This window comes from Trachypithecus francoisi, unplaced genomic scaffold (assembly GCF_009764315.1).
Source record: "Trachypithecus francoisi isolate TF-2019V2 unplaced genomic scaffold, Tfra_2.0 Lachesis_group0, whole genome shotgun sequence".
In the NCBI taxonomy this organism is placed as follows: domain Eukaryota; kingdom Metazoa; phylum Chordata; class Mammalia; order Primates; family Cercopithecidae; genus Trachypithecus; species Trachypithecus francoisi.
Genome location: NW_022681453.1, coordinates 12,702,843 through 12,730,756, shown reverse-complemented (window position 1 = coordinate 12,730,756; position 27,914 = coordinate 12,702,843). Strand labels below are relative to the sequence as shown.

The window sequence follows — 27,914 nt, the reverse complement described above, 5'->3', positions numbered from 1 at the left end:
CAGCCTCCCAAAGTGTGTGAGCCACCACGCCCGGCTGGAGTCACCTGTACTTTAAACTGGGGCCCTATATGGAGTCAGGCTCATCTTTCTGGACCTGGGCAGTGCTAAGTAGCTCAGCCCATGCTACATTCCTAACATGGCCTTGCTATGTGAAGTCAGTGTATCTGTTTTATAAAGACCATCTGACTGGTGCTGTTTTACCATTGATGTGCTATCGATGTGATTTTCTAGTTCCAAAAACATTAGTTTCAGTAGTTAGTATAACTTAACTCCCTCTGAAATGTTCTAGGGTCTCTGTTTTGTATTATTCAAAATAGAAATGAGAAGTCACTAAATTTATTATTACTAACATCAGGAAGCCTTTATTATAACCTGTAGATAGAATATAATTACAAATAATACATTAAAGATTGTCTATATTTTTCAAGACTTTTTATAAATAAAAGTTTTTGATTGTGTTAGAAAAAAATTAGACATTAAAAATTGAAGGAGTAATGAGCTGAAAGATTACCATCTTTTGAAGTGATGGATTAGAAATAAAATAGGCATAAGTAGTTTTATGTAAGCTGCATTTTTAAAAGTAATCTGAAAGGCTTTAAAATTATGTTGCTGGTGGGCTTTCTGGTAAGTTACATGGAAATTATTTTTTATGTTTTTATCAAGAAGTCAGTTCCAGGCATTTAAATGAATAACTCATGAATACCTTTGGGTCTATGTCATGGACCTCTTATGGATTTCAAGGATATTGCAGGATTTTACATTCATTCAATGAGACTCTTTAGTTTTTTGTACAAATATTTGGGTTAATGAGTAGCAACAAGCCTAACAATAAAGCTTGACTTGCATTTAGAAACAGGATTTCTAAGTAAACCTGTCCATATTTGCTAGCTAATTGTATTTTTTCTTACTAAGTTTTTTTTTTCCCTCTTTCAAAGCTGTATTTAATTTTACGGTCCAGTAAGGCCAGAATGGTAGCACAAAAAATGCTGTGTTTTATGCATTATTTTCACATCTTAATTTTTCTTTCTGAGCCTTGGTCTCTTTAGGTGAGGCAAAAGTCTCAGTGACCTTTGAGCGGAATGCTTTTGAGAGATGATAGTACAGGATAGGATCAAAGCACAGGTTCGACACAGCCAGGAGCAGTGTAGCCTCTTTGGCTTTGAAGAGTGAAATCCTGGTTGAGCAATCCGTTATGACTTCTGTCTGGCTGAGGGTGTATGGGATTCGGACAATGTGGTAAGGAACAAAGCATATGATGTAGCCTGTGGTCACTAAAAGTATGTTGATGAGAGCCTTTTTCACATTTGGATAATTTTCATTATCTTTGTTTCTGTAGAGCTGTCGAATTACAAGGCAATTGGATATTAAAATGATGGCTGAGAAATTTAAAAATATTGCTACACATATGAAATTTGTCAGCAAATGCCAATTTCTTCCAAATTCCGTTTTAAACTCCATACAACCCACATTTGACTTTTCCTTGATGTCTTTGATGGGAATCATCATATTTGGCACCATTATAAGAAGGACCATCAGCCACACAACGGTTGATATCATTTTGGCAAACCCAGGTTCTTGTATTCGGTAGATCTTGCAGCTGTGTGTCAACTGAAGACAGCGATCAATGCTGACAAATGCTAAGAAGATAATTGATAAGTACATATTGATATAGATGAGGCAGGCTGTTACTTGGCAGTGGAATATCTTCAGTTTCCAAGGTGCCACACCCAAGTCAACAACAATTTTCACCGGTAATGCCAGAGTAAGCAGGAAATCAGCTGTAAGCAAATTAATTAAGTAGATGCTCACACACCTGTGATTCGTATTCTTCTGTATAAAAGCCCAGGTTGCAAAACAACTTCCAATAATTCCAACAAGGAAAACTAAATAAAAAAAATACGTGAATGGCTCCAGATCTTTATAAACTGGGCAGAAGAACGAACTGTTTGTCATCTTGAGGGAAAGTAAGGATGACTTCTAAGACTCTGTAAAAGAAGGAAAGGGAGGTTAGTAATTAAAATTAGCAGCTATTTTCTTTAAAAGACATTTGTCTTCATAATACCATCGTATTTTTAGTTTTTAGAATTTTATTGGTGAACTTGCCAGACCATGTGGCCTGGTGAGAACATACTAGATTGTGAAGATGCCTGGGTTTTCCATTGTCTGATTTTGTGACTTTCAGGAAATCCCATACAGGTTTGCTTTTGGTAGGGATATTTTCAACCTCAGGTTTTTCCATTCTAGTAGTTCTTGTTACCAGTTGGGTTGGAAGTTAGTTTGCAGAGGAGATAAGTGAACCGAGATTCTGAGAAGTAGAGAGAGGAAACTAGGGTTGTGGTTGAGCCTGAAGAGGCTTTTTTTCTTGTTTTGTTTTTTGTTTTCCATAGATTCATGTAGCTCCTAAGGCTGGGAGAACACAAGCTGACCGGGGAAGTAAGGAGTTGATGGAAAATTGTCTCCAGCCTGGTTGTGAGACTCTGTCTCAAAAAAACAAAAAACAAAAAACAAAAACACACACACAAAAAACCACAATTACCAGAACATGGATGTAAGTTTGTAAGTTCATTCATTACAAAATCCTTGGAAAAAGATTTATTTGTATTAGTATCAAAATATCTGACTTCAACACTTGAGTCGTGGTTTCTTTTTTTTTTTTTTCTTTCATTGTGGGTTTTGAAGCAGTTAAAACCCCAGAAGCATAAGACATACCCTTAGAACTACTGTAATTGCCACTGATAATGACAGTGAAGTCTTGTCATGTCCCTCCCAAATCTGGAACATTGAGTGGGTTTAGTTAAACTGATAGGGCTCCCTTTCACCTGGTCTATTCGAACTCACATGCTTAGAGTTAAGGGTACATTAGTAACCTTTCTGGTGCTGCCTATTGGTGTGGGTCCCCCCTTTGCATATTAAACCATGTTCTTTTGTTTTAAAGACCGCAAGATTATTTTTGTATTTTAGCAAGAAAAAATTTTATGCTATAATACAACCTTTTTAAAAGTAGCAAATAGTAAGTTATAGTGACCAACATAGAAGGCCAGATCAGCTACTCTGTAAGCGCCCTTTAATAAGAGAATAAAACTTCTGACGTCTTTCTAAATTTTAATTTCCCCAATTAGTTAATGATCCTTTGTGTGCATTTGTAATGAAACAATATATGCAAATAGATGAATAAGGCAGATATGCACAAAGCTTTCTGAATTCAGGTGCTGCTTAAAGGCTACATGCCCTTTCTCTTTCCCTACCTGAGTTAGCATGTTAGTCCATGAATAATACAATTCTTTACCAAACTCGATGAAAATAATTAAGCAGTTGGTTTGTGTCTGGCATTATGCCAAATACTTTACATGTACTTATTTAACTTCTTATCATTTCCGTAAGCTAGGTGTTGTTATTGTCCCTGCTTTATAGATGAGGAAACTGAGGCATAATGGGGTTACTTACCCAAGGTTATATAGCTGGTAAGATAAAAGCCAGGATTCCAACTCAGTCAGTCTGATCTCAGAATCACATTCAAAACCACTCCAAAACACTGCCTCAATAACAATAGTAAGATGATGATAGAAATGATGATGATGATGTTTATATCTGCCAGGCTTTACTAAGGGCTTACTGTGTGGGCAGGAGCTATGTTCTAAACAATTTTTATGTAATAAAGCTGAAATAAAGTATTCATTTTTACCTTTTTACCAAAATACTAAGAAAATAAGTTTAGGCTTTTCATGTATTTTGATGTTTTATGCATACAGCCACGCACATGCACACCATACACACACATACACACACACAGTCACACACACGCACATTTAAAAACGAAACCTAGGCCCTATCCAATAAGTTTAAACCAACTTTGCTCTCAAAGCTTCCATAACCTAGTTTCTCTCTACCATCTCTACTATCTCTTAATCCCAGATTAAGATAGGGATTGGTGGGGTCTCTACTGTTCTGTGTACAGTTCCTTCCTGCCTTTATACTTTTGCATGTGATAGAAATTTTGGAGTCATAGGATTTTAAGGATGGATGGAAACTTTGTTGATAGCCTGTAGTCTAAGACCCCAAGTCAATTGAGGAGATTGAGGGCTGGTACTGGTGTGTTCCTCAAGCTTTCACAGCATGTTCAGGCAGGACTAGGATCTGCTCTTACTGGTCATTGTCTAAGCTCTCTGCTCTCTGTCTTTATCATTCCTATTCCTGAATCCTACTTATTCCAGAGCCTTCAGGAAGCTTCTCACATCTGAAAGCTACTCCAGGCTTTACTGATGTCCTTGGCGACCATGAATTTTGATAGTTACCATTTGTTTGTACCTTGGAATTTTGAACATACTTTTCTTCTTTATGTGAAAAATTAGTGTTCGTGTGCATTGATACTGTGTCACATCTTTGCTTATTGTTACTTTCTAAGGCCCTAGGATTTTGGCTTATGCACTTTTATTTCAAATATTACATAATAATAGTAACATAATGTGTTTCTTTAAGTGCTTCATTGCTTACACAACTATAAAATAAGATTATTGTATCAATGAGACTTATATGGTAAAGAGAAGAATTAATTTCTTTTTATTAATTTTCTCTGTAACTAGACCTGACTATACGTATTCACCATACATGAATAATTTATTTGAAATGAATAATCATTCAATAATTCTCAAGAATCATGGAGCATCTCACATTTCTCACATTTGTGTTTATGAACTTTTTTCTAAATTGCAGTGAAAAACAAATCTGTTTATTTAAAATTTTTGCTTATGTAAATTAGAGGTTAAACTGTTGTATAATAACATCCTGTGTTCTGTGTCACAAGTTTGAGAATTAAGTGCTTATTAAATATTTTACCAGATAGTTACTTACCAGTGAAAATATGAGATACTCAGAGGTAGTCCAGCATCAACAATACAAGATTTTAACTGTCTCTGTAGTTTGGATAGAGTGCCCATTGCTTAGAAAATAAATAAACTGGCTGGGCACAGTGGCTCATGCCTGTAATCCTAGCACTTTGGGGGGCCGAGGTGGGTGGATCACTTGAGGTCAGGAATTCGAGATCAGCCTGGTCAACATGGTGAAACCCTGTCTCTACTAAATACATAAAAATTAGCCATTGCGGTGGCGGGCACCTGTAATCCCAGCTACTCAAGAGGCTGAGGCAGGAGAATCGTTTGAACCCAGTGTGTGGAGGTTGCAGTGAGCCGAGATCACACCACTGCTCTCCAGCCTGGGTGAAAATGCGAGACTCCTCAAAAACAAAACAAAAGAAAAACAAAATAAAAGTTTATTAGATTTTCTATGGGAGTCGCAGTGGAATTTTCTTGAAATCACGTATTGTAATGTTTGTAGAGGAAAGTCATCTTAAAGCCTGCTGTTCCCGTTGTGAAGATCTACAACATGGCCTCTATCCACCCAGTTATAACATTGAGTTACTGAATAGTTATGCTCGTGCGGGTATTCAGTCTGGTGTCAGTTATCCTGTCTTTTGGAGACAGATGAATGGGTTCATCAGATACAAGAAAATTAAAGTGTCATTCACAGCTAGGACCTATTTAGGGGTCCTAAAAATTGATGCTTTCTTATACAGCTTGGCTTTTTCTACTTATAAGCCTTAAATACTGAAAATCACAATTTTGTTTTCCATGGAAAAGCATTTGAGTATATTAAGTGTTTAAAAAGACATACCTGGGACTATCTTCTGTGAGCCTCAGCAGGCCTTGCTGCAAGTCTTCAGAGAAGCAGGAGCTGTTTGGTTAGCCGCAGCAGTAGCAGCCCCATTGCAGGCTGCTGGCTTTACTAAAAATTTCCTTTCCTTTTTGTGTGGTTTTAAAATGTTGCATATTGACGTAGATGAAACTGTGGTTTGCAAGTAGTTGAACTTCATGAAGGTCTCCTAAAGAAGTTTTTTAAATATATACAATTTCATGTATGCTTTCTTAAGCAATTTACTTGTCATATTTTTTAGAGAAAAGATCTTCATTTGTCTATTTTAGTACCTAGCCTTTTTTTAAAGTATCCAAGATATGTTCTGTGTCATATGATTTCAAAGAATATCACTCTTTATGCCTTGATGGGGATTAATAATTAAAGATATAAGGTGTTTAAGCAGTGATTTCTTCAGTGTACATAGTAACACAGCATTTCAAAGTTAAAATTTAAAAAATACTTGCACTGTTTAATACCTGCTGAGACACCTATTATTAAAAAAAGTAAACAAAAATGTATTTTACAGAGTCTACTAATGTATATGTTTTATTTATGTTATTTTGTGTTCATTATAGAAAAATCTGGGAATAGAAATAAAAAGAACATTATGCAGAGATAATTACTGTTAATATTTTTGATATGTAAGTTTTAAATTTTTTTCTATGATTATGTATTTCCACTTAAATGTTATTCCTATTTTGTAGTGTATAATTTTTCATTGAAGAATATATTATATATATTTTCAATTTATGAGATTAGGCTTGTAATTAGTATTTGTCTGTTTGACTCAAACAGCTTAATGGATTGAAATAGTATTTAGTAATCAATAGATTGTGTGTAAAGAAACCCTACAGTGTGTATTTAAGTTGTTTGGTTAAATGTTCATTGTGTCTGTGGCTGAACAAATGTTTATTGAATGTTTGAAAGAAGCCTAGCACAGTGGGGAACCTAACAAACATATTTTCAAGAGTTTTACATTTTCTGATTCGAAGTTGATGTGTAAATGCAAAGCCATTGCCTAGTTAGTTAGGGTCTGGTTTCTTCTTTTTTTTTTTTTTTTTTTTTTTTTGAGACGGAGTCTCGCTCTGTCGCCTGGCCTGGAGTGCAGTGGCCGGATCTCAGCTCACTGCAAGCTCCGCCTCCCGGGTTTACCGCCATTCTCCTGCCTCAGCCTCCCGAGTAGCTGGGACTACAGGCGCCCGCCACCTCGCCCGGCTATTTTTTTCTATTTTTTAGTAGAGACGGGGTTTCGCAGTGTTAGCCAGGATGGTCTCGATCTCCTGACCTCGTGATCCGCCCGTCTCGGCCTCCCAAAGTGCTGGGATTACAGGCTTGAGCCACCGCGCCCGACCAAGGGTCTGGTTTCTTCTAATGCTTCATTGGCTTGGTAGGTGCTTTGGTTTCTTTTAATAATACTTGATCAGTTTTCTAGATAAGAAAAAAGAAGATACCTTTCCAGGATCTAAAGTTAATCCCTTGGTATTAGTTTTTAAAAAGAAAAATCTCTCAAAAGATGAAATGAGAAGTATCTAGCTAGGGAGAATTTAGGGAAAGTCTAAGGAGACTTTTGAAAAAAATGTAAAGATGCTTATGATGATATTGGTCACATTTCAGGTATTCTGACATCCCCCCAAATTCATATAATTATTATTTTTGCCAGTGAGGACCATAAATTATAAAGTAGGAGGGAAAAAGCAAATGTTTCTCAAACATTTTATGTTAAGAACCACTGTGAACTTCATCATCATAGTGCTAGGAAAGGATCTTTCTTTTAAGATATGTATGCTTCAGCATTGTACAGGACTCACTGAGGAACACACTTGTAGCAAAGATATATTTGCAGACAGGTAAGTGAGAAGTGATCAGGGTTTACATTCACTGGAGGGTAGAGGGGGTGAAAGGGAGAGAATTTAGAGATGGGTGCAGTTGACTGGAAACAGTGGCGAATAATTTTACCATGGCATGGAGAAAAACTGGGATGAAAGATTTTTGACAGAGTTTCTGTTCTGCTTTTTTTAGGTAGGTCTCTTTATATGTTTACTTCCCTGGTTCACTTTAAAGTTATAGACAAAATTGAAAAGTACAAACAATTATACTTAAAAATCTACTCAGGCCACAGTTTCTGTGTCTGGATTGCCAAATGTGAAAGCACTAAAGTGCCCTTGTTCTCAGAGTTCTATTTAATTTTTAGAATAGTGAGAATTAATCTTTTAATAGAGAGATGAATCATATTCCTTCTTTTGAGAATGAGCTTGGCAACCTGGCTTTATGTGGAAGTTTATTCACAGTGGAAATACGTGTATTTTTCATTTTTTTATACGAGTTTCATTTGATTTTCTAGAAGCCACTTTTTCTATCTGTTTCATTGAGGACAAGTGTTTGTGACAAGTATTTAGTGTTCCAGGAAGTTGCATGTCATCACTAATACGCACCTAAGCGGGAAGAAGTGAGGCGAAGTTATTTTTCCCTTACCTTGGTCATGGCAGTACTTTTTGTTTAAGAAATAATCTATTCATTACTTATGAATATTTCATGGATATTTTGTGTGTGTAAAGTAAAAATTAAAGCTAAGTTGTCCTCCAAGTTATGAATTAAGAAAGACAATATTTTCTTTCTTATAGTCAACTCTAAATAGTCAACTCTCCTATCTATACAAAACGTTCTTTTGATTTTATTGAACACAAATACCAAACAACAGTATTTCAGTAGAAATATTTGCTTTTAATATTTAGCGTGTTTTAAATGTGCTTTTTCAGCGTAGCATGGAAGCCATTTGGAACTAATGAGGAAGGGGAAAGCGAATGTTGGGGTCGATGGTCACTGCCACAGCCAGGCACAGGTCTGAGGACTTGTTTTTGTTAAAACAAACAAGCCATGAAATGCAGGAGATTCTGCCTCTTACAGGTGGGGAAACTGTGGTGCAGAGAAATTAAGGCCCGCTCAAACCTGCACAGTTAGACCCTGGCATCCCAGCTCTTAATTATGCTTCTTACAATGAAAGTGTTAGGGACAGTGATTACAATGGAGGCCATCAGGTCAGTCCAGGCCCCCTTCCCATTTAGTATTTGTAACCATTTGAATTTGCATGCCATTGGGTGGTAGAACACCCAGTGTACCGCAGTTCTAACCTTCCTGATGGAGTTTTCAGCCTCCGAAATGTGAATTTAGGATGCTCTTACATCAAAATAGTTTATATCTGGAAGATTTTTATGATCAGTCACTTCTGCCACAGCCTGTGCAACTTCAAATTCAGCCCTGTCTCTGGAGCCGTTGTGCTTCAGGGTTATGTTTTGAAAGAAAATAATTTTTTTTTTTTTTTTGCACATAATTCTCTTTCCCACCTGGATTAGCCCAAAGATTTTTTTCTGTGCTCCGAGATTGGTAGCTTTAAATTGAGAGTGACTGTTGTGAATAGGCAGTGTAGTTTTAAAGTGAAATGTAGACATACGGTTTCCATGTTACTGTTTCTGTATTACTTAAATTCTGCCTTGTTTTTTTCTCTTTAGTGAAATGGAGAATACATGTTTGGAAATGAGTTGAAGGCAAAGATTGTTTTTGCACATTCTTGGAATGTGAACTCAGTTAAAAGAATGGCTGGGTACATTACCCTGTCATTTCCCCTTGACAGTCCTTTTGGTTGTCTGCCTTTTTATTGATGTTATTGCATCAACGTTTCATTTTACCTTTTGGTTGTCAGGTGTGACTGCCATTTGGTCCATGGTTATAAAATAATTTATAGAGGGGAAATTCATAATAAAGAACGTTTAAAGATTATCTTGTTTCTTTTTGGTCACTGAAATTCATGCTTTTTTTCCCCACTTGATTGTTTATGGTCCATTTCTTATGAACTTATGACTAACATATTTTCAAAGCACAGAACACATTTTAAAAACTTGTTAGTTACTTTCCAGGAGAATGTTCTTTGGAGAATGTCTCCCTTTTCCTAGCCATGTGATTTTTTTTTTTTTTTTTTTTTAAAGACAGGATCATCTTATGTTGACCAGGCTGCAGTGCAGTGGTTATTCAGAGGTCTAATCATAGCCTGCTACAGTCCCAAACTCCTTGGCTCAAGCAATCCTCTTGCATCAGCCTCCTGAGTAACTAGGACTACAGGTGCACCCCACTGCACCCAGCCATGTGAATATTTCTTGATCAAGTATTTATGAAGAATTATAAGAGCAAATATTTATTAATTGCAGGCTGCCTCCTGAGCTCTTATCCTGGAAAATATTTTATGCTTTGTAAAGGAGTGATAAGGAATCTTATCACCTGCTATGTGCTGTTAGAACCTGTGGGAATCCGGGAAGTGTAATGCTCCAGACTGTGGTAGGGTGAATGGGAGCTTCTTCAGAATGAGCTACAAGTGGCATGCTTGAGGGATGACACAGATAATTGGAGTATGAGAAATTTTTTGGGGGGACTGTCAGGCAATTTGGGGGCTTAGGTGTCTCTGTGAGGAAAAGATTGAGACCAAATCTTGGATGCTCCCTGGGATTTTAATAAAGTAAGCATTGGAGAGCTCATGGCTATATAAGGGAAGGAGCTGTCAATTCAGCTATGTTAGGTAAATCTGCCAGCATTGGAGTTTGCTTGGTTAGGAGAGAGAGTGGAAGATGAGAAACCAGTTAAGGAATGATTGCAGTCATTTTAAGTGAGAAGCAATAAGGATCTGAAATTACATGGGAAGGGAGGAATAGCTGAGAACCACTGCAGTAAAATCACTGCAGCGGAGGGTAGAGAGGGAGAAGAGGAGACCGAAGTTTTAGTCCTGGGAAAGGAAGTCTGAGGAGAGAGGCAGATTGGTCAGGTAGAAAGGTGAATTTGGTTTATTGGCTTACAGAGTTTGTATTTGATATAACTTAGATAGATTTTTATTTTATTCTTTTTCATTTAGGTTTTAAATGTTTCTCAGAGCTTTATCTATCATTAACCAAAACTTTCTAAATGTACTTTGTAAACGCTTAAGGAGCTCTTATTTTGAATGGTATTGATGGAAATGTTGGTTTTCTTACTTAAAATAAGACAATTTTTCTTATTTTTCACCTACTTTCATACTGTTAGATAAGAACTACACTTTGCCATGACAATTTTTTTCTTTATAGTTGCATGTTTTTCTTAACAAGAAAGTGAATTTGATGTGGAGTTGAAATTGGCTTTTATAAGGATTACGTCCTCGTGCAGGCAATATGATATCACAGAGAGCTGGTATTCCTTTAGAAAGATAATGGTTGACAGTACAACATAACAGCTTGGAAAAACCTGCAAGTTAAATATAGAAAATAGAAAATAGAACTTTTAGCTTAGAAAATAGAACATTGAGGCCGGGCGCTCACGCCTGTCATCTCAGCACTTTGGGAGACTGAGGTGGATGGATCACCGGAGGTCAGGAGTTTGAGACCAACCTGACAAACATGGTGAAACCCCATCTTTACTAAAAACACAAAAATTAGCCAGGCATGGTGGCGAGTACATGTAATCTCAGCTACTCGAGAGGCTGAGGCAGGAGAATCGAACCTTGGAGGTGGAGGTTGCAGTGAGCTGAAATCACGCCACTGCACTCCAGCTTGGGGAACAAGAGCGAGACTCTATCTCAAGAAAAGAAAATAGAAAATCAAGAATTTAAGTAATGTAATATTGTACGATATGATGAGGCCATGTTTTCTTGGTGTTCATTTATGTCAGGAAATGGAATGATAGGAAAGTAAGTCCTTTGTCACACACTTTTGGGGCAGGTTTAGCAGGTCATCAAATGATGGGGGATTTGGGAGAGAAGGGAGAAGTAGTGCAGGTGTGGGTTTCCCTTGCCATGCTGATACCATGAGAGTTAAGGCTGGTGACACCTGGAGGCTGATAAAGAGCAAATTTACTCCCTGGTCTTAAGTCCTGTGTTTCGGGTCCCCAAAACACGTGATACAATGTTTAGGAAGTGAAGTGAAGTGAAGTGGCTAGTGGCTATGACTGACCATGAGAGAAGCCATAGAATCATACAATGAACGCCTTCAAAAAGTAATAAGTAGTCTTATAAACTTTATCAGTGAGAATACCTGTCATATATTTTGCTGTTTATTGAGGTGGACCTATTTTTATAACACCCCTTTCATGCTTATACCCAACTTATATTGAAGCAGGGGAAGATAGGAATGCAGTAATATCTCTTATTTCCTAAAAATCTTGAGACCACTTTGGGGAGCACGGGAAGATAGGAATGCAGTAATATCTCTTATTTCCTAAAAATCTTGAGACCACTTTGGGGAGCACTTTTTTGTTTCTTTTTTGTAGCTGATTTACATGTAACATTTATCACATACATTTACTGCAGAGAAATTAATACGACATTTAATCATTTTGTACAAGCAGTACTATAAAGTGGTTAAAACATTTTGAAAAGTGACCTGTGGGAAAGGAAAATGACATTTTGTTAAAGTGGTTCTTTTGACGGGGATGTCTTGTCATGAAACGGTAACCCACATGCCATTAGAGTCTTGTGGAAAATAGTGACCAAAAGGAAGTAATGGCTTTTACTGTTGAAGACCACACAGTACCAAATACACAAACCCTCGCAGTGCTGCTTACCCAAAAGAAATCCCATGTCATTTTGGGGGAGTGATCTGTTATATTTGTAATTTGTGTAATATTATCTCTTGATGTTACAGATATTTTTTATATTTATTGATACTTTTTCTCCAGAGTTAAAAGATATAGATGGCAACGATAGGGTTAAGAATAGAACACAGAACTAATGACACATACGTGACTAACATCGTCAAGCAGAAGCACAGCTTTGTGTGAGGGTGTTTTCTAGAATTTCTGAACTCTTTAGATTACTCTGTTAGATAAAACCAGTGTATCACGAGTTTCTCATTTGTAGTTGCCAAAAGAAAGAAAGAAAGAAGGAGGGAGGGAGGGAGGGAGGGAGGAGGAAGGAAGGAAGGAAGGAAGGAAGGAAGGAAGGAAGGAAGAAAGAGAAAAGAAACCAATTAAAATTGGGCTTATTGGCTGTGGGTATGGTTTTAGGTGAAGACTGATGCAGGCACTCAGCTTTGTAACCAGGACTGAGTTTGTAGCATGTCTTCAGTGTGCCTTCCATGGTGTCAGTTTCAACTCATCGGGTGCTCTAGGATCTCTTCCTATGGTAGCCAGATGAAAGAAGTGCTTCTAGACTTCATATCTTCGTGGCACACCCTCCAGATAATTTTTTCAGAAACCTAGAACTTGCTCTCATTAGGTCAAATTGGATCATGTTCCATCCCAACTTGTGGCCAGTGGAATCAGACATGTTGATTGCCTAGAGTCAGTTGTGGCTGGCCCCTTATGTGAGGTATGGGGTCAGCTGCATATGAGAGCTGCATGGTTGAGAACAGGACAAAATGACTTTCCCAAAGGAAAAGTTTTGCTTCTGTTTCTGGGAAAAGAAGACGTAGGCTGAAGATGACCAGCGAATGAGCACTAGTCATGACATTTTGTAAAAGACCATTGCAGGGTTCACCCACCTCTGGGTAGATGTCAATGTGTAATCTTTTTATATGATTATGATCTTTCTATGATCTGTTTCTTTCTTTCTTTTTTTTTTTTTGGAGATGGAGTCTTGCTCTGTCGCCCAGGCTGGAGTGCAGTGGCCGGATCTCAGCTCACTGCAAGCTCCGCCTCCCGGGTTTACGCCATTCTCCTGCCTCAGCCTCCCAAGTAGCTGGGACTACAGGCGCCCACCACCTCGCCCAGCTAGTTTTTTGTATTTTTTTTTTTTTTTTTTATAGAGACGGGGTTTCACCGTGTTAGCCAGGATGGTCTCGATCTCCTGACCTCGTGATCCGCCCGTCTCGGCCTCCCAAAGTGCTGGGATTACAGGCTTGAGCCACCGTGCCCGGCCAATGATCTGTTTCTTGATTACTCTTATCTCAAATATTCCTTTTATAAAAACACCTTAAAACATTTTGTATGGGTAGTTGTTGAATCACTTATGCAGCAAAATGGAATGTAAGGATTCCTGTTAAAGGGAACTTTTTAGTTGTCATGAGTGACTTTTGAATACCTTTCTGTGAGATTTCTGCATTCCACATGTTACAGAGTAGCCAGTGGCGTATTCTGTCTGCAGGTGTATTTTCTTTTCATTGGTGCCCCAGCAATGTAAAAACTTTGTGACTTTTCGTATCTTGAAAAATGAGGAAATAATTGACTAGAGCTGAGAGCCCTTTGACCTCTCTTGGTGAGGCAAAGGCTGTCAGCACACCATCGTCATTAGCTTCCCCTGTTTCCTTACAGCCGTGTTTACAGTGCCTTCTGCAGGCACCTGAGTTGCAAGCCTCGGTGGGCACCTTGGACACTGGCATGCCTGCACTGTAGCTTTATCTACAGAAGGACCCAGCAAGTGTTCCCTGTTGCCCAGCTACACTAGTGCTAGTGATCTCAGGGAAGTTGCTGGGTTAATTTATTATTGCTGGTGCTCTGCCACTTGGTTTTTAGTTGTTACTCTGGACCTGAAAGTTCTAATAGGCAGTAACTATTACTCAACTGTTGCTTCACCATATCCTTAACTGCATTGCATGTTGTTTCCTGAAAAATATTACTTTTGCATTGCTATTCTGCTTTAGCACATGCTTACAAAGGCATTTCTTGGTGCTACTCATCTTCTCTTTTTCACTTTCACTTTTTGCCATGACCCAGTAGGGGGCATTTAAAGCCCTGGTATTTACTTATTTTTCCTGGCCAATGTAAGTTGTAAAGAATAAACACAGCCTCTTTTTTTTTTTTTATACAGATATAGTTAGATAAACAATTATAGCAAGCTTAGTTTACCAAGCACATTTGTGATAGCATAGCAATTTTCGTTTTTTATTTTTTGAGAGAGTCTGATTGACCCAGAATTGGGAACTATTAGGACAGTGGAAAGTAGATACTGAGGGAAAAAAAACCTGTCCAGCTTTTCCCCAATTTAGGGTATTTTTTTCTGAGTTTTGCCTAAAATATTGATGAGGTTATAGGGCATATGAAGTACTTTTGTTTCTGTTTTTGACATACGGTTTCGCTCTGTTGCCCAGGCTGGAGTACAGCAGCACAATCATGGCTCACTTCAACCTCTGCCTCTGGGGCTCAGGTGATCAACACCTCAGTCTCCCCAGTAACTGGGGCTATAGGCGTACACCACCAAGCCTGGCTAATTTTATTTTTTTGTAGAGACAGAGTTTTGCCATGTTGCCCAGCCTGGTCTTGAATTCCTGGACTTAAGTGATCTGCCCACCTTTGCCTCCCAAAGTACTGGGAGTACAGGTGTGAGCCACCATGCCCTATCTGGAGTACTTATTCTGAGAAGTAAATGGCAGATAGAATTTTTGAATTCTCTATGTAACTGTCTCCCTTGTATTAGCATAATACATATGCAGAATTTATATGCCTAATTGAGCATATAAAGAAACTACGTATGTCTTGACTGTGAGGAAATCTGGTAATGTTTCCTCATATGTTGATTATTAAAAAAAATAGACAATATTAAATTTCTTTATTAGTATATAGACAATAAAGCATGAAATAGATACAAATATTACTTATAAAAATGTTTTGAAAGAACATTTGAAAAATGGATGAGTGTCTTCTAGCCAGTTAATAGCAGGGAAAGAATTTAGTTTTGGTAGCTCTCATAAGCCGGTAACCATATGCCATGTCTCCAGATGTAAAATCCATCTGTTTTCCAGAAAAAATGTGATGTGTGAATTTTCTTTTTATGTGTTATTTTGCACTCATTAATGTAAATTTTAGATTAAAAAAATCAAGTTTATTTGCTTTCTAAGAAAATGATCTCCTTTCCCATTTGCCAACAGAATAATATATGTTCTAGGATGTGGGTGTGTCTTTTTCCCAGTCATCTTATTTTTCCCATACTATTGAACAGGGGAAGTTGCTAATAACATATGCCAATATTTAGTTTCTCTCAATAAAGCCTATGTAAAAATATTCTAGGTCGGGCGCGGTGGCTCACTCCTATAATCCCAGCACTTTGGGAGGTCGAGGCGGGTGGATCATGAGGTCAGGAGATCAAGACCATCCTGGCTAACGTGGTGAAACCCCATCTCTACTAAAAATACAAAAAAAATTATCTGGGCATGGTGGCACGCACCTGTAGTCCCAGCTACTCGGGAGTCTAAGGCAGGAGAATCGCTTGAACCCAGGAGACAGAGGTTGCAGTGGGCCAAGATCGCGCCACTGCACTCCAGCCTGGGCGACAGAGTGAGACTCCGTCTCAAAAAAAAAAAAAATTTAACGCCAGAACCCCAGGCTTATTAAATGGCATAAGTCTTTGTAGAAAACATATTTAGCAGGTATCTAGGATCCTCAAAGTGCTATCAGAAAAAAAAATTTTTCTTGCTAAGTATACAATTAATATTCCTTTTCCTTTGCAGTGCCATGAAATAAATCAATGAGGGGTTTCTTAAGTGATTTTCTGGGTGTCTGCTTATCCTGCTTCTTCAAGTCAGGAAAAAATGTTGACTTTTTATTGCAAACAGCCCTCTAGCCCTTCATCAAACTGTACCTGCTTTCAAGTTAGTCTTTAAGGACAGTGTTGAAAACAATTACATACTAGATTCTGGTGTTTAGAGAAGGAAGATGCCTGAGTGAATTTTCTTTGATTATGTCCTGTTTTATTTACTATTTACATTTCTACATTAACTGACCAGACTAGTGGTTATAAACTTAAACTTATTTTAATATAATAGAATTGAATAATTTTATGTATTAATTTTTTATTAATAGAGAATAGAAAGGTCAGTATTAGAGAAATTACTGATGAGTGTGTTTTCTTTGATGTTACAAAAAAGCATGGAAACTTATATTTGAATTTTATTGACCTAAATTGGATGGCAGTGCTAGAGATAATACTTATGATGAGGGCACATATCTTATTCATTTATCTTATGTAATTGAAGATGACAACATGCGCACGTGGTCTTTATTTGGAAGAGGGTAGGAACTCACAAAGTATCTATGCTTTCAAGTGTTGTATTTCCTCTTTTGGTTCTGGAAATATCTAGGTCATTCTGAGCTTTTAATGAGATGTGCAATTTCTTGCATAAGATTTCCCTAAATGGCTGGCATAGAAAGAAATAAATAATAGGGTCCAGGCATACATTTGCAGCAGATAGTAGCAGAGTGAATTCTTTCAGATACCGCAAGATTTCTTTTGACTGGCAGCTGTAATGAGCTTCAGTCTGACTCTTTGTGTAGGGGATTCTGGCAATATGGTAAGGTACAAAACAGACAAAAAACACGAACACGATGCTGAATATGTTGCGGCTAGATTTCTTTTTGACTGAAGTGGAATTCCGACTTGACTTAAGGTGGGACTTAAAGATTTTCTTTGTGATAGCCGTATAGAAGACGATTAACAAAAGAAACACAATCCAGAAGATGCCCACGAAGATGTAGTTTGATGCTGTGTGCCACTTCCGTCCCAGTTCACTTTTCAGTTCTATACATTTTATATTTGTAACCTCCCTAACACTCTGGTTGGTCAGAATAATATTTGGAACAGCAAGGAGGAGCATGAGCATCCATACTATCACTGACAGGAGTTTGCTGTAACTCACTGACTGGATGAAAGAAGTCCAAAGAGGCTTTACAATTTTATAGTATCTGTCAAAGCTGATGAGCCCAAAGAACACAATGCTGACGTACATGTTGACGTAGAAGAGCACGGCAGAGACCCTGCACACAAACACATTCAGCTGCCAGGGGCCAAGGCCTGAGTCACTAAGGATCTTGAAAGGAAAAGTCAGACTCATCACAAAGTCAGCAGTAACAATGTTCTTGAGATAGATGATGAAACTCTTGGAGCTGGGCACGTAAAAGAATATCCATCCTGACACTCCATTGAGTAGGATTCCCGCAATGAAGACCACACAGTACAGCACGGGAATGATCTGCTGAGTGATCAGGAGGTTCTTAGAGCAGGATTCATCTGGAGGCTGTGTGGAGGTTGAATTGATCATTTTGTAACTTCTGAAGGCAGAGGCCTGAAAAGAGGTGTGAACTAGTCACTCACAGGGCACTTATGGCCTCCAAGACATTTGCTGAGTAGTATGGCAAAGGGCAATGAATATAGTCAAACCTACCAAATTTTTGAAGCCACCTTTTTACTGTGTGTAAGTTAGACACTCATCCGTCCCTCCCTCCCTCCCTCTGTTCTTCCTTTTCTTTCTTTTGGTCTTCCTTTTCTCCTTTCCCTCCCTCTTTTCCCCTTTACCCACTCCCCGTCCCTCTTTTCTTCCTTCTCCCCTCTCCCCCTCCCTTTCCTCCCTCTTCCTTCTTCCTTTTTTTTGGGCACTGAAAAGGGAAGAATGGAGTAGCCAGGTGGCAGTAAAGAGAAACTGGAGCAGCAGGGCAGTTTGAGAACTTCTAGGTAATAATGGAGACAGCATGTCCCTAAAATAATAATGGTTCCCTATAAAACTCCGGAGTTCTAGGAAATACTCACTTAGGTATAATCTTAAAGGGTAATAACTGTAAAAGCAGAATTAATGTTTTATTTTATTCAGAATCCCATGTGTAATGTATTTTTTTAAAACCTATGTTGGAAATGTGATTGTTTTTTCCTAAAAGAGAAATTTTTATGGATTCATAAAAATCATTATAAATGTTTACATATTAAGATCTATTCAGACAGACCTTATGTTTAGAAAAGTGTATTCTACATATATGTTGGACATGAGACAGTGTCTAACAAGCATATACATTCAAATGTTAACTGGTATTTTTGGTGTGGGATTATGGGTACCTTTTCAATATTGAGCTTTTTTGTTTTTTTTTCCAAACTGATTTGCATTATTTTTACAAATTAGAATACAAATACAAATGGTAAAAAGTGCTTTAAACATTCTGAGAAATGCTTCCCAAAGTACATTCTACATCTGTACTGTTCAGTATGGTAGCCACTAGCCATGTGTGGGTGTTGAGCACTTGAAATATGGCCTGTCCAGATTGAGATGTTCTGTAAGTATAAAATGCACTCTAGACTTTGCAGACTTGGAGTGAAAAAATGTAAAATATCTCAATATTTTTAATATTGATCCCATGTTGAAATAATATTTACAAATGCTCTATTAAATAAAGTATATTATTAATCTCAAATTTCACTTAATTTTACTTTTTAAGACTCTGGCTACTAGAAAATTTTAAATTACATATGTGGTTCACATTATGGTTTTATTGCACAGTGCTGTGCTAGGTGTTACCCAGAACTTCTGTTGTTTAGGAATCCTGTATATTCTTCACTGATGTCGGAAGTGTTGATTTAGGGCAGAGGGAAGGCTAGAATTAAATTCAAAAGGTTATTTGATACATCGGAAACAAACGTTTACTGCCCATCTTATATGTGAGCAATGCCAATTATCCTGCTTAAAACTCTTTAGTAGTCTGTCCTTGCCTTCAGGAGAATGTCCTAAGTCTGTAATGTTGAGGTCCTTTCTTGTTCTGCCTCCTGCTTCCTCCATCCCCAGCACTGAGTTCCTGCTGTCCTGGGCTCTTCTGCTTGTTTTTAGGTTTGTTGATTTCTCTCTGTCTGAACCTTTGCACAGACTTTCATTTGTGTCAAAACTGTTCCCATACCTTCTTGATGGGCTAACTTCTCTTCATCCTCAAGGCCTCAGTTTAACTGTCACTTTCCTTAGGAAACCTCAACTTTCTGAGCCTGGTTTGGGGTAGATTGAGTGTGTGCTTATCATCCTGTGTCTTTCTCCTGTCAACACTCCTCTCCAGCTGTTTGTCTCTTCCACTACTACAAAGCTCCTTCAGAGGAGAAAGATCATGTCATTTTTTTACTCTTGTATTCTTTGCATAATATTTAGGACATTAGATAGTTAAAATATTTGTGAAATAAATTTATATGCACTCTGGAAATACAAGGCATGAATCCCTTGCTCTTAAGATTTATTCAGGGATCAAGGGAAAGAAAGATTGTGGGAACAGTGGGTACCTTGATGTCAGAGAATGCATCTTTTTTATCTGTATTTGTGGTGCCAGCACAGTGCATATCAGTGAAGGACAAGTTAGGTCAATAAATTTAAGCATGGCAAAGGGATATTTTGAAACATGGAGTATGAAATAGTCATGTTCCACATAAAAAAAGTACATCCATGTAAACCTTTGTGCTGCTTCCTACACAAGAATATCTGGTTTCTATGTATCTTCCTTTCCTGTGTGCTTTCCTTTTGCTTTATGACAAAAATAGAAATATTGATAGACACTTGATTTTGCCAGTCTGTGGACTTCCTATAGAAGGAATGAGTACCCCAAATCACTTCCTCCACAAAACCTTTCACTAGCACTATTCCTCCTCTTCCCTGTAGCCTTGTGTGCTTGGCTCTGGGCATAGTGGGTTTGTACTCATTTGCTTCTTTGTAGGTCTTCTATCACCTTTCTCCTTATGAGCCTGTTTCATATTTTAAAAGATAAGGGAGGGGGAGCACATTTTCCATTTTTAACTGTCTACTGTGACTAAGAGTCTGTGTCTGGTAACTAATTTGTTTGGTAACTGTCTCTTGACAATTAGATGCATTTTGGTTTAAATGCCAGTCTTGCAGAGCTTGAGAGAATGCATGCTGCTATATTCCCACGTCTAATTTGGTTTCCCAGTTCTAGGCACACAACCCCCCCAACCTCTGCACCTGGCCATTGTGGTGTCATACTCATAGTAGGTACTAAGTACTTGTGGGATTCACTTGAGTTTAATATATAAAAAAACTGTAGATGTTATTTTGGAAAACAGAAATATTAACTATGTAATATATAATTATATGGTGAAATATTGAATAATTTCCCAGAAAGAATTTAATGAGAGCCAAATTCCTTTCCTTTTGGAAATACTATAGAAGCCACTATTTGTAGAAATAGTGAATCCCATAGAATGAGAGACATAATTCCTTTTCTTATAGAAACCCTTATAAAATTATTTTCTCAGAGTCTTGTGTCTTTCGTATTTTTGAGCTGCAGTATTTCTGTATGTGGCCTAATGCTGCAGGTCCAGAACTCTGCTCTCAGATTCCTGAGGTTGCTGGGAATCTGCATACATATGCCCTGATGATACACATCATTCCCCTTCACTGCTCTCACCACTTTGAGTTGAATGGAAGGGACTGATTGACCAAGGTAAACTTCTAGAGCAGCTTTGCCTCCTGAAACGGAGTGAATGCACACAGCTTACCCGGGCCCTTTCCCCAAACACTGCTATTTTGGCAGTTTTGATGCAATTGCTAGATGAGATTCCAGTTTAGGATGGGAGGTTTTAGACATGCTGGTTGGGTGCCTCTGCTACCCTGTGCCACTGTCTGGTTTGATACAGCAGAGGCTCATGCCAGGACAGATTTCTTCATCTTAAAGGGACACTCTAAAGGAATAAGCTAAAGAGAAATTCCTCTTGGTAGTAATTTTTGAACTCTTAAATATTGATTTTTTTTTTTTTTTTTTTAAAGCACTGGGGTTAATGGTGAGGGCATTCTGTCTTTTGGCAGCCTTTTCTGTAGGGCAGATCAGAGCAGTAATAGACTGAGAGATGTGTTGGAAAGAAACTCGCTTAAGGCAAGTAAGACCAAATTATATATTGAGACCAAAAGGCAGGAATATGTGATGGATGAAAAATAGGACAAAAATCATTAAAAAAGGCGTGTATCGTTTGGACCTCGTGATACCTGCTCAGTCTCTACTCCTTATCTTTAGTGTAGATTGAGATGATTTAATGTCCTGATACAGGGACCTACAGAAACCTCAGATCTTTCACAAATGAAGGAAATCGTTTTATCCTCATGTTGATTTTATACAAAAGTGTAAAAATAAATAAGAACCAAAAGAATCAGAAAAGAAGCTCTTAGTGTGCTCAGCAACCCTCCCTACCCTGCCCACTTCTTAGTTGATTCACTGCTTCTTACCAGTTCATGCTAGTCCATTAAAGATGAGAGATAGGCAACAGAAAAAATATCAAAAGATGAACAGGACTTCTGGATGATGATAACTGGATTACTGGATAAGCAGGCATTCTGGTGAGCCAGTTTGTGTAGGTGTCTGTTTGTGGAGCCCTGCTCATTGATGGTTACTTCTGATATTATCACTGAATTTCTGTAGTGAAAGTTGTCATTATGTTAACCTTGAGGCTTTAGGAATGTAAACAATACTTCCTAAATTCTAGAGATCACATTTAAGAAAGATTTGTATATATAGCTAAACTTTTTAAAAAGGGATACTGTGGCTGGGCATGGCTCATGCCTGTAATCCCAGCACTTTGGGAGGCCAATGCGGGTGGATCACCTGAGGTTAGGAGTTCAAGACCAGCCTGGCCAACACAGTGAAACCCCACCTCTACTAAAAATACAAAAATTAGCCAGCTGTGGTGGCAGGCACCTGTAATCCCAGCTACTTGGGAGGCTGAGGTAGGAGAATTGCTTGAACCTGGGAAGCAGAGGTTGCAGTGAGCTGAGCTCCTACCATTGCACTCCAGCCTGGGCTTCAGAGCAGAACTCTGTCTCAAAAAAAAAAAAGAAAAAAAAAAAGGGAGGTTACTGTGTAATAGTGTAAGTCTTGAAATTTTCTCAGGTGAAACTTGGCCTTGTTTCACAAATCCAGATACATGAGAATGAAGTGGTCTGAAATGTTTTAGCCTACGTTGTCTGCTGTCACTTTGGAGTCTTTGGTAACATAATTAAAGAACATGGCAGAATGACATTTATGAGACCCAAAGACAGTTATTAAAATGTAGTGGGAGCGTTTTGTAGATTGCTTTCCTTCAACAATTTTTTTTTTTTTTCAAAGTTAGAAAGAATGTCAATGGCGAACATTCAATCTGATTTAGATAGTGAGTGCACTTGTCCCTTAGTGCAGTGTAATATCTTAGGATTGTGCAGCCTGAAGTGTTCTCAAGTTGTCACATATTACATATAACCTCAGGGTTCTCTCTTTGGGCAGAATTTAATTGATACAAGGCTATGCAAAGCAATGATCACTCCAGAAATACGTTTATCTTAATAAAAGCAGGCTTAGTCAGCTCTGAGTTCGTTACTCATCTGTGTAATTATATACCGTGACCTATTTTCCTCTTGTATTAGACCACCTTCCATCATCCTAATTGTGAGCTATGATTCCTTCTCTGAAGGAAAGAATTACTCCTTTATAGCATGTTGATGAAATTAACAAAGCTCTTGATAATACTTGAGGAATTAAAAAAATTACCTTTTAAGATTTTTTTTGCATAATATGAGATCTCTTTTCAGTGAAGTTGTTTTGCCCAGTGAGTGTTTATCGTCTTGAAGTGGCCAAAGTGTTTTTTCATTAAAGATCCTGCATTACAGGAAACAAAAAAACCAAAGATTGAAGTGAGCACCAGACTTTTTATTGGGGAAATATATCTGTACTTACTTCTTAAATTCAGCTTGTGTAATTGTGAAATATTCCAACATGCGCATTTGTTGTTTCACTGTACTTGCCATTTGTTGTCAGCATGATCGTTGATTATTGATTTATATGATTTATGATAATATGATGATTGATTTGGTTACAGCCTCTTGTGGGAAACTTAAACTCTTTGAGAGCTTGGGCATGAAGTGGTTTTGGTTATTGGTTTATATTACCCCCCCTTGGATAAGGGTGATCAAATCAGTTTATCCAGTGACTGAATATAACAATTCATTTCAGCCAGGAAATCATAGGTCTAATTGCAGGTGGATTTTTTTTTATTGTTTTGTTTTTAAAAAACCTTTGTCTTATTGACCTTTTGGGCCAGATAATTATTTATTTTTGGGAGCTGTCCTCCACATTGTAAGATGTTTAGCAGCATTTCTGACTTCTGCCTACTAGATGCCAGTAACCCCCTGCCCAAGCTGCGGTCATCAAAAATATTTATAGACTTTGCCAAATGTCCTCTGAGGGACAAAATTGCCCTCATTTGATTACCACCAGTCTAATGAGACTAATGTGTGGACTTTGCAGAGATAACACCTGAAACCCACATGGTCTGATAGGAAGAGGATAGGTTTAGCAAAATGGTGGTAGGATTTGGTTCTGCCTTAGTCTAGGTTTTCATATTTCTAAGTTCTTTAAACCACTGAGTGCTCCCTAAACTTTAATGTGCATACACATTACCTGGGATCTTGCTAAAATGAGGACTGAGATTCCATTATGTCTGGAGTTTGGCATGTGATATGATTTGGCTCTGTGTCCCCACCCAAATCTCATCTTGTAGCTCCCATAATACCCACGTGTTGTGGGAGGCACCCAGTGGGAAATGATTGAATTATGGGGGTGGGTCTTTCCATGCTGTTTTGGTGATAGTGAATGGGTCTCATGAGATATGGTGGTTTTAAAAACGGGAATTGCCCTACACAAGCTCTCTTCTCTTGTCTGCTGCCATGTGAGACATGCCTTTCACCTTCCACCATGATTGTGAGGCCTCCCACCGTGCGGAACTGTAAGTCCAGTAAACCTCTTTCCTTTGTAAACTGTCCTGTTTCTGATACATCCTTATCAGCAGTGTGAAAACAGACTAATACAGTAAATTGGTACCAGTAGAGTGGGACGTTGCTGAAAAGATACCTGAAAATGTGGAAGCGACTTTGGAACTGGGCAACAGGCAGAGGTTGAAACAGTTTGGAGGGCTCAGAAGAAGACAGGAAAATGTGGGAAAGTTTGGAACTTCCTAGAGGCTTGGTGAATGGCTTTGCCCAAAATGCTGATAGTGATATAGAGAATAAAGTCCAGGATGAGGTGGTCTCAGATGGAAATGAAGAACTTGTTGGGAACTGGACCAAAAGTGACTTTTACTATGTTTTAGCAAAGAGACTGGTGGCGTGTTTTGCCCTTACTCTAAAGATTTGTGGAACTTTGAACTTGAGGAAGATGATTTAGGGTATCTAGCTGAAGAAATTTCTAAGCAACAAAGCATTCAAGAGGTGATTTAGGTGCTGTTAAAAGCATTCAGTTTTATAAGGGAAGCAGAGTGTAAAAGTTCAGAAAAGTTGTAGCCTGACAATGCAATAGAAAGAAAATCCCATTTTCTGAGGAGAAATTCAAGCCAGCTGCAGAAATTTGCATAAGCAAGGAGGAACTGAATGTTAATCCTCAAGAAAATGGGGAAAATGTATACAGGGCATGTCAGAGGTCTTCACAGCAAGCCTTAGAGGCCATCACAGGCCTGGAGGCCTAGAAGGAAAAAGTGGTTTTGTGGGCCCCAGCCCAGGGTGTCTGTGCTATGTGCAGCCTGGGGAATTGGTGCCCTGCATCCCAGCCACTCTAGTGTGGCTGAAAGGGGCCATTGTAGAGCTCGGGCCATGGCTTCAGAGTGTGCAAGCGTCAAGCCTTGGCAGCTTCTACGTGTTGAGCCTGCGAGTGCACAGAAGTCAAGAACTGGGGTTTGGGAACCTCTGCCTACATTTCAAAAGATGTGTGGAAATGCCTGGATGTCCAGGCAAAAGTTTACTGCAGAGGCAGGGCTCTCATGGAGAACCTGTGCTAGGGCAGTATGGAAGGGAAATGTGGGGTTGGAGCCCCCACACAGAGTCCCTACTGGGACACCATCTAATGGAGCTGTGAGAGGAGGGCCACCATCCTCCAGACTCCAGAACGGTAGATCCACTGACAGCTTGTACTGTTGGCCTGGAAAAGCTGCAGACTCTCAACGCCAGCCTGTGAAACAGCCAGGAGGGAGGCTGTACCCTGCAAAGCCACAAGGGTGGAGCTGCTCAAGACCATGGGAACCCACCTCTTGCGTTACCTGTCCTGCGTGTGAGACATGGAGTCAAAGGAGATCATTTTGGAACTTCAGGGTTTGACTGCCCTCCTGGATTTTGGACTTGGATGGGGCCTGTAGCCCCTTTGTTTCGGCCAGTTCCTCCCATTTGGAATGGCTGTATTTACCCAATGCCTGTACTGCATTTTATCTAGGAAGTAACGAACTTGCTTTAGATTTTACAGGCTTATAGGCGGAAGGGACTTGCCTTGTCTGGGATGAGACTCTGGACTGGACTTTTGAGTTAATGCTGAAATGAATTGAGACTTTGGGGGACTGTTGGAAGACATGATTGGTTTTGAAATGTGAAGATATGAGATTTGGGAGGGGCCAGGGGTGGAATTACATGGTTTGGCTCTGTGTCCCCACCCAAATCTCATCTTGTGGGTCCCATAATTTCCACGTGTTGTAGGAGGGACCTGGTGGTAGATGATTGAATTATGGGAGTAGGTCTTTCTGTGCTGTTCTTATGATAGCAGATGGGTCTCATGCGATCTGATGGTTTTAAAAGCAGGAGTTGCCCTGCACAAGCTCTCTTCTCTTGTCTCCCACCATGTGAGATGTGCCTTTCACCTTCTACCATGTTTGTGATGCCTCCTCAGCCATGCGAAACTGTAAGTCCAGTAAACCTCTTTCTTTTGTAAATTGCCCATTCTCAAGTATATCTTTATCAGTAGTGTGAAAATGGACTAATAAATCATGATATGCTGCTGGTCCATGTACCACTCTTTGGTCCATGTACCACTCTTTGAATTAGCATCATTTTTTCCCCCCCCAGATCCTGTGCCCAGGAGACATTTAATAAATGGTGATGAGGGTGAAATATTTTTGTTGTAGTTGGGACTTTAGACAAGAAAAATTATATTCCAAGTAGGCCTGAAATCTAGGATCTTTGCCCAAGTTTATTCATTATATTTCATCATAATCTTCGCATCTTTATGGTCTCTTGGAAACGTAAATTGGTATTTTATACCTGTTTGAGAGATGGTGGTGGTGATCATCTTATATTTACTTAGAATGTTCCTAAAAGGTCATGAGGTTCTCTTTGGAAAGAAAGAGGTTAAGTTCTGCATGGAATAATAATCTCAGTGGCCTAGAGCAGTACGGGACATGTGCTAGTTGTAAATGATATATTCTAACTTCACAACATTGAGGCTTTTATTAAAAAGTCCAAAAAAAAAAATAAATAAATAAAACAGATGTCCAGTGAGATTGCAGAAAAAAGAGAACACTTTTATACTCTTGGTGGGATTGTAAATTAGTTCAGTCCCTATTGAAAGCAGTGTAGAGATTTCTCAAAGAACTAAACATAAAATTACCATTTCACCCAGCAATCTCATTACTAGGTATACACCCAGAGAATAACAAATTATTTTACCAAAAAGACACCTTTACTCACATGTTTATTGTAGTACTATTCACAATAGCAAAGGCATAGAATCAACCTAGGTGCCTATCAATGGTGGATTGGGTAAAGAAAATACATATACACCATGGAATACTATGCAGCTATACAAAAGAAACCATGTCCTTTGCAGCAACATGGATGTAGCTAGAGGCCATTATCCTAAGTGAATTAACACAGAAACAGAAAACCAAATACCACATATTTTCACTTACAAGTGGGAACTAAACGTTGAATACACATGGACACAAAGGTGGGAACAGTAGACACTGGCCACTCCGAAGAGCAGGGAGTAGGAAGCAGGGAAATGGTGGAAAAACTTACTCTTGGGTTTTGTGTTCACTACTTGGGTGATGGGTTCACTAGAAGCCCAAAAGCTCAGTGTCACACAGTATACCCAAGTAACAAACTAGCACATGTAACTGCTGAATCTAAAAGAAAAAAAGAAAAGAACATTGCCTACTCATGGGGAGGGAAGTAGGAGCAAGTCCAGCCTCCTTACTCCCAACCAAATACCACGTGTTTTAACCTACAAGTGGAAGCTTATAAGTGGTAGGGTGTTTGGACTTTGCTGTATCTGTGATATTTTATTTCTTAAACTCTGAATCAAATATGCATAATATTACTGCCTATTAACACTGGTGACTGGTACATTGGTGTTACCAACATTAGTGTCTGCATTTCTGTTTTTGTATATTTAAATTATTTCGTAATTAGGGATAGAAATATCTATGTAGAATGGATTGCCTTCAAATAATGCTTTTATCGGTACCCACTTATGACATGCATTTTTCTTCCTCTACTTTTTTCAGTTCTTATAAAGGTACAACTTTGGTATTTTTTTTTCCTTCCTTTCAGTCCAGACGTCAAAAGCTTTAATACACGGTGCTCCGAACCTTTTTCTATGAGATAAATACTTGTTTTCTAGCTGATTCTGTATGAATAGAAAATAGTGTAGATGTGTGTAATCATTTATACATTTTTAAACTTACTGAAGCCATTTTCTTGCTGCTTTAATCTCTCGTGCCCTAATGTTGAACACTTTTTTTTTTTTTTTGGGTATCAATG

At 38.5% G+C, this 27,914-nt stretch overlaps 3 protein-coding genes across 6 annotated transcripts in view; 1 reads left to right on the top strand and 2 right to left on the bottom strand.

Moving 5' to 3' along the window:
* MED12L (mediator complex subunit 12L) overlaps window positions 1–27,914 on the top strand; it is a 357,853-nt gene that overhangs the window by 120,067 nt on the left and 209,872 nt on the right. The gene's annotated exons all lie outside the window — the stretch shown is intronic.
* Window positions 416–5,824, bottom strand: GPR171 (G protein-coupled receptor 171). The gene is made up of 2 exons (XM_033204416.1): window positions 5,668–5,824; window positions 416–1,985 (listed from the first exon to the last, which is right to left on the bottom strand). The coding sequence occupies exon 2, from the start codon at window positions 1,951–1,953 to the stop codon at window positions 994–996; it is 960 nt and encodes a 319-aa protein (XP_033060307.1). The 5' UTR covers window positions 1,954–1,985; window positions 5,668–5,824; the 3' UTR covers window positions 416–993.
* P2RY14 (purinergic receptor P2Y14) overlaps window positions 15,845–27,914 on the bottom strand; it is a 61,358-nt gene continuing 49,288 nt past the window's right edge. The window contains exons 2-4 of one of the 4 annotated variants that reach the window (XM_033204385.1): window positions 22,891–22,998; window positions 21,597–21,783; window positions 15,845–17,690 (exon numbers count right to left, since the gene is read on the bottom strand). In XM_033204385.1, the coding sequence (XP_033060276.1) occupies window positions 16,650–17,666 (1,017 nt within the window). In that variant the 5' untranslated portion in view covers window positions 17,667–17,690; window positions 21,597–21,783; window positions 22,891–22,998 and the 3' untranslated portion in view covers window positions 15,845–16,649. Of the gene's footprint in view, window positions 17,691–21,596; window positions 21,784–22,065; window positions 22,128–22,890; window positions 22,999–27,914 lie in introns of those variants that run through there. The other 3 variants (XM_033204392.1, XM_033204374.1, XM_033204402.1) reach the window with 3 other exon arrangements.

Bases quoted from the DNA above. Each gene is read 5' to 3' on its own strand.
- GPR171 (XM_033204416.1), bottom strand. From the start codon at position 1,953: ATGACAAACAGTTCGTTCTTCTGCCCAGTTTATAAAGATCTGGAGCCA.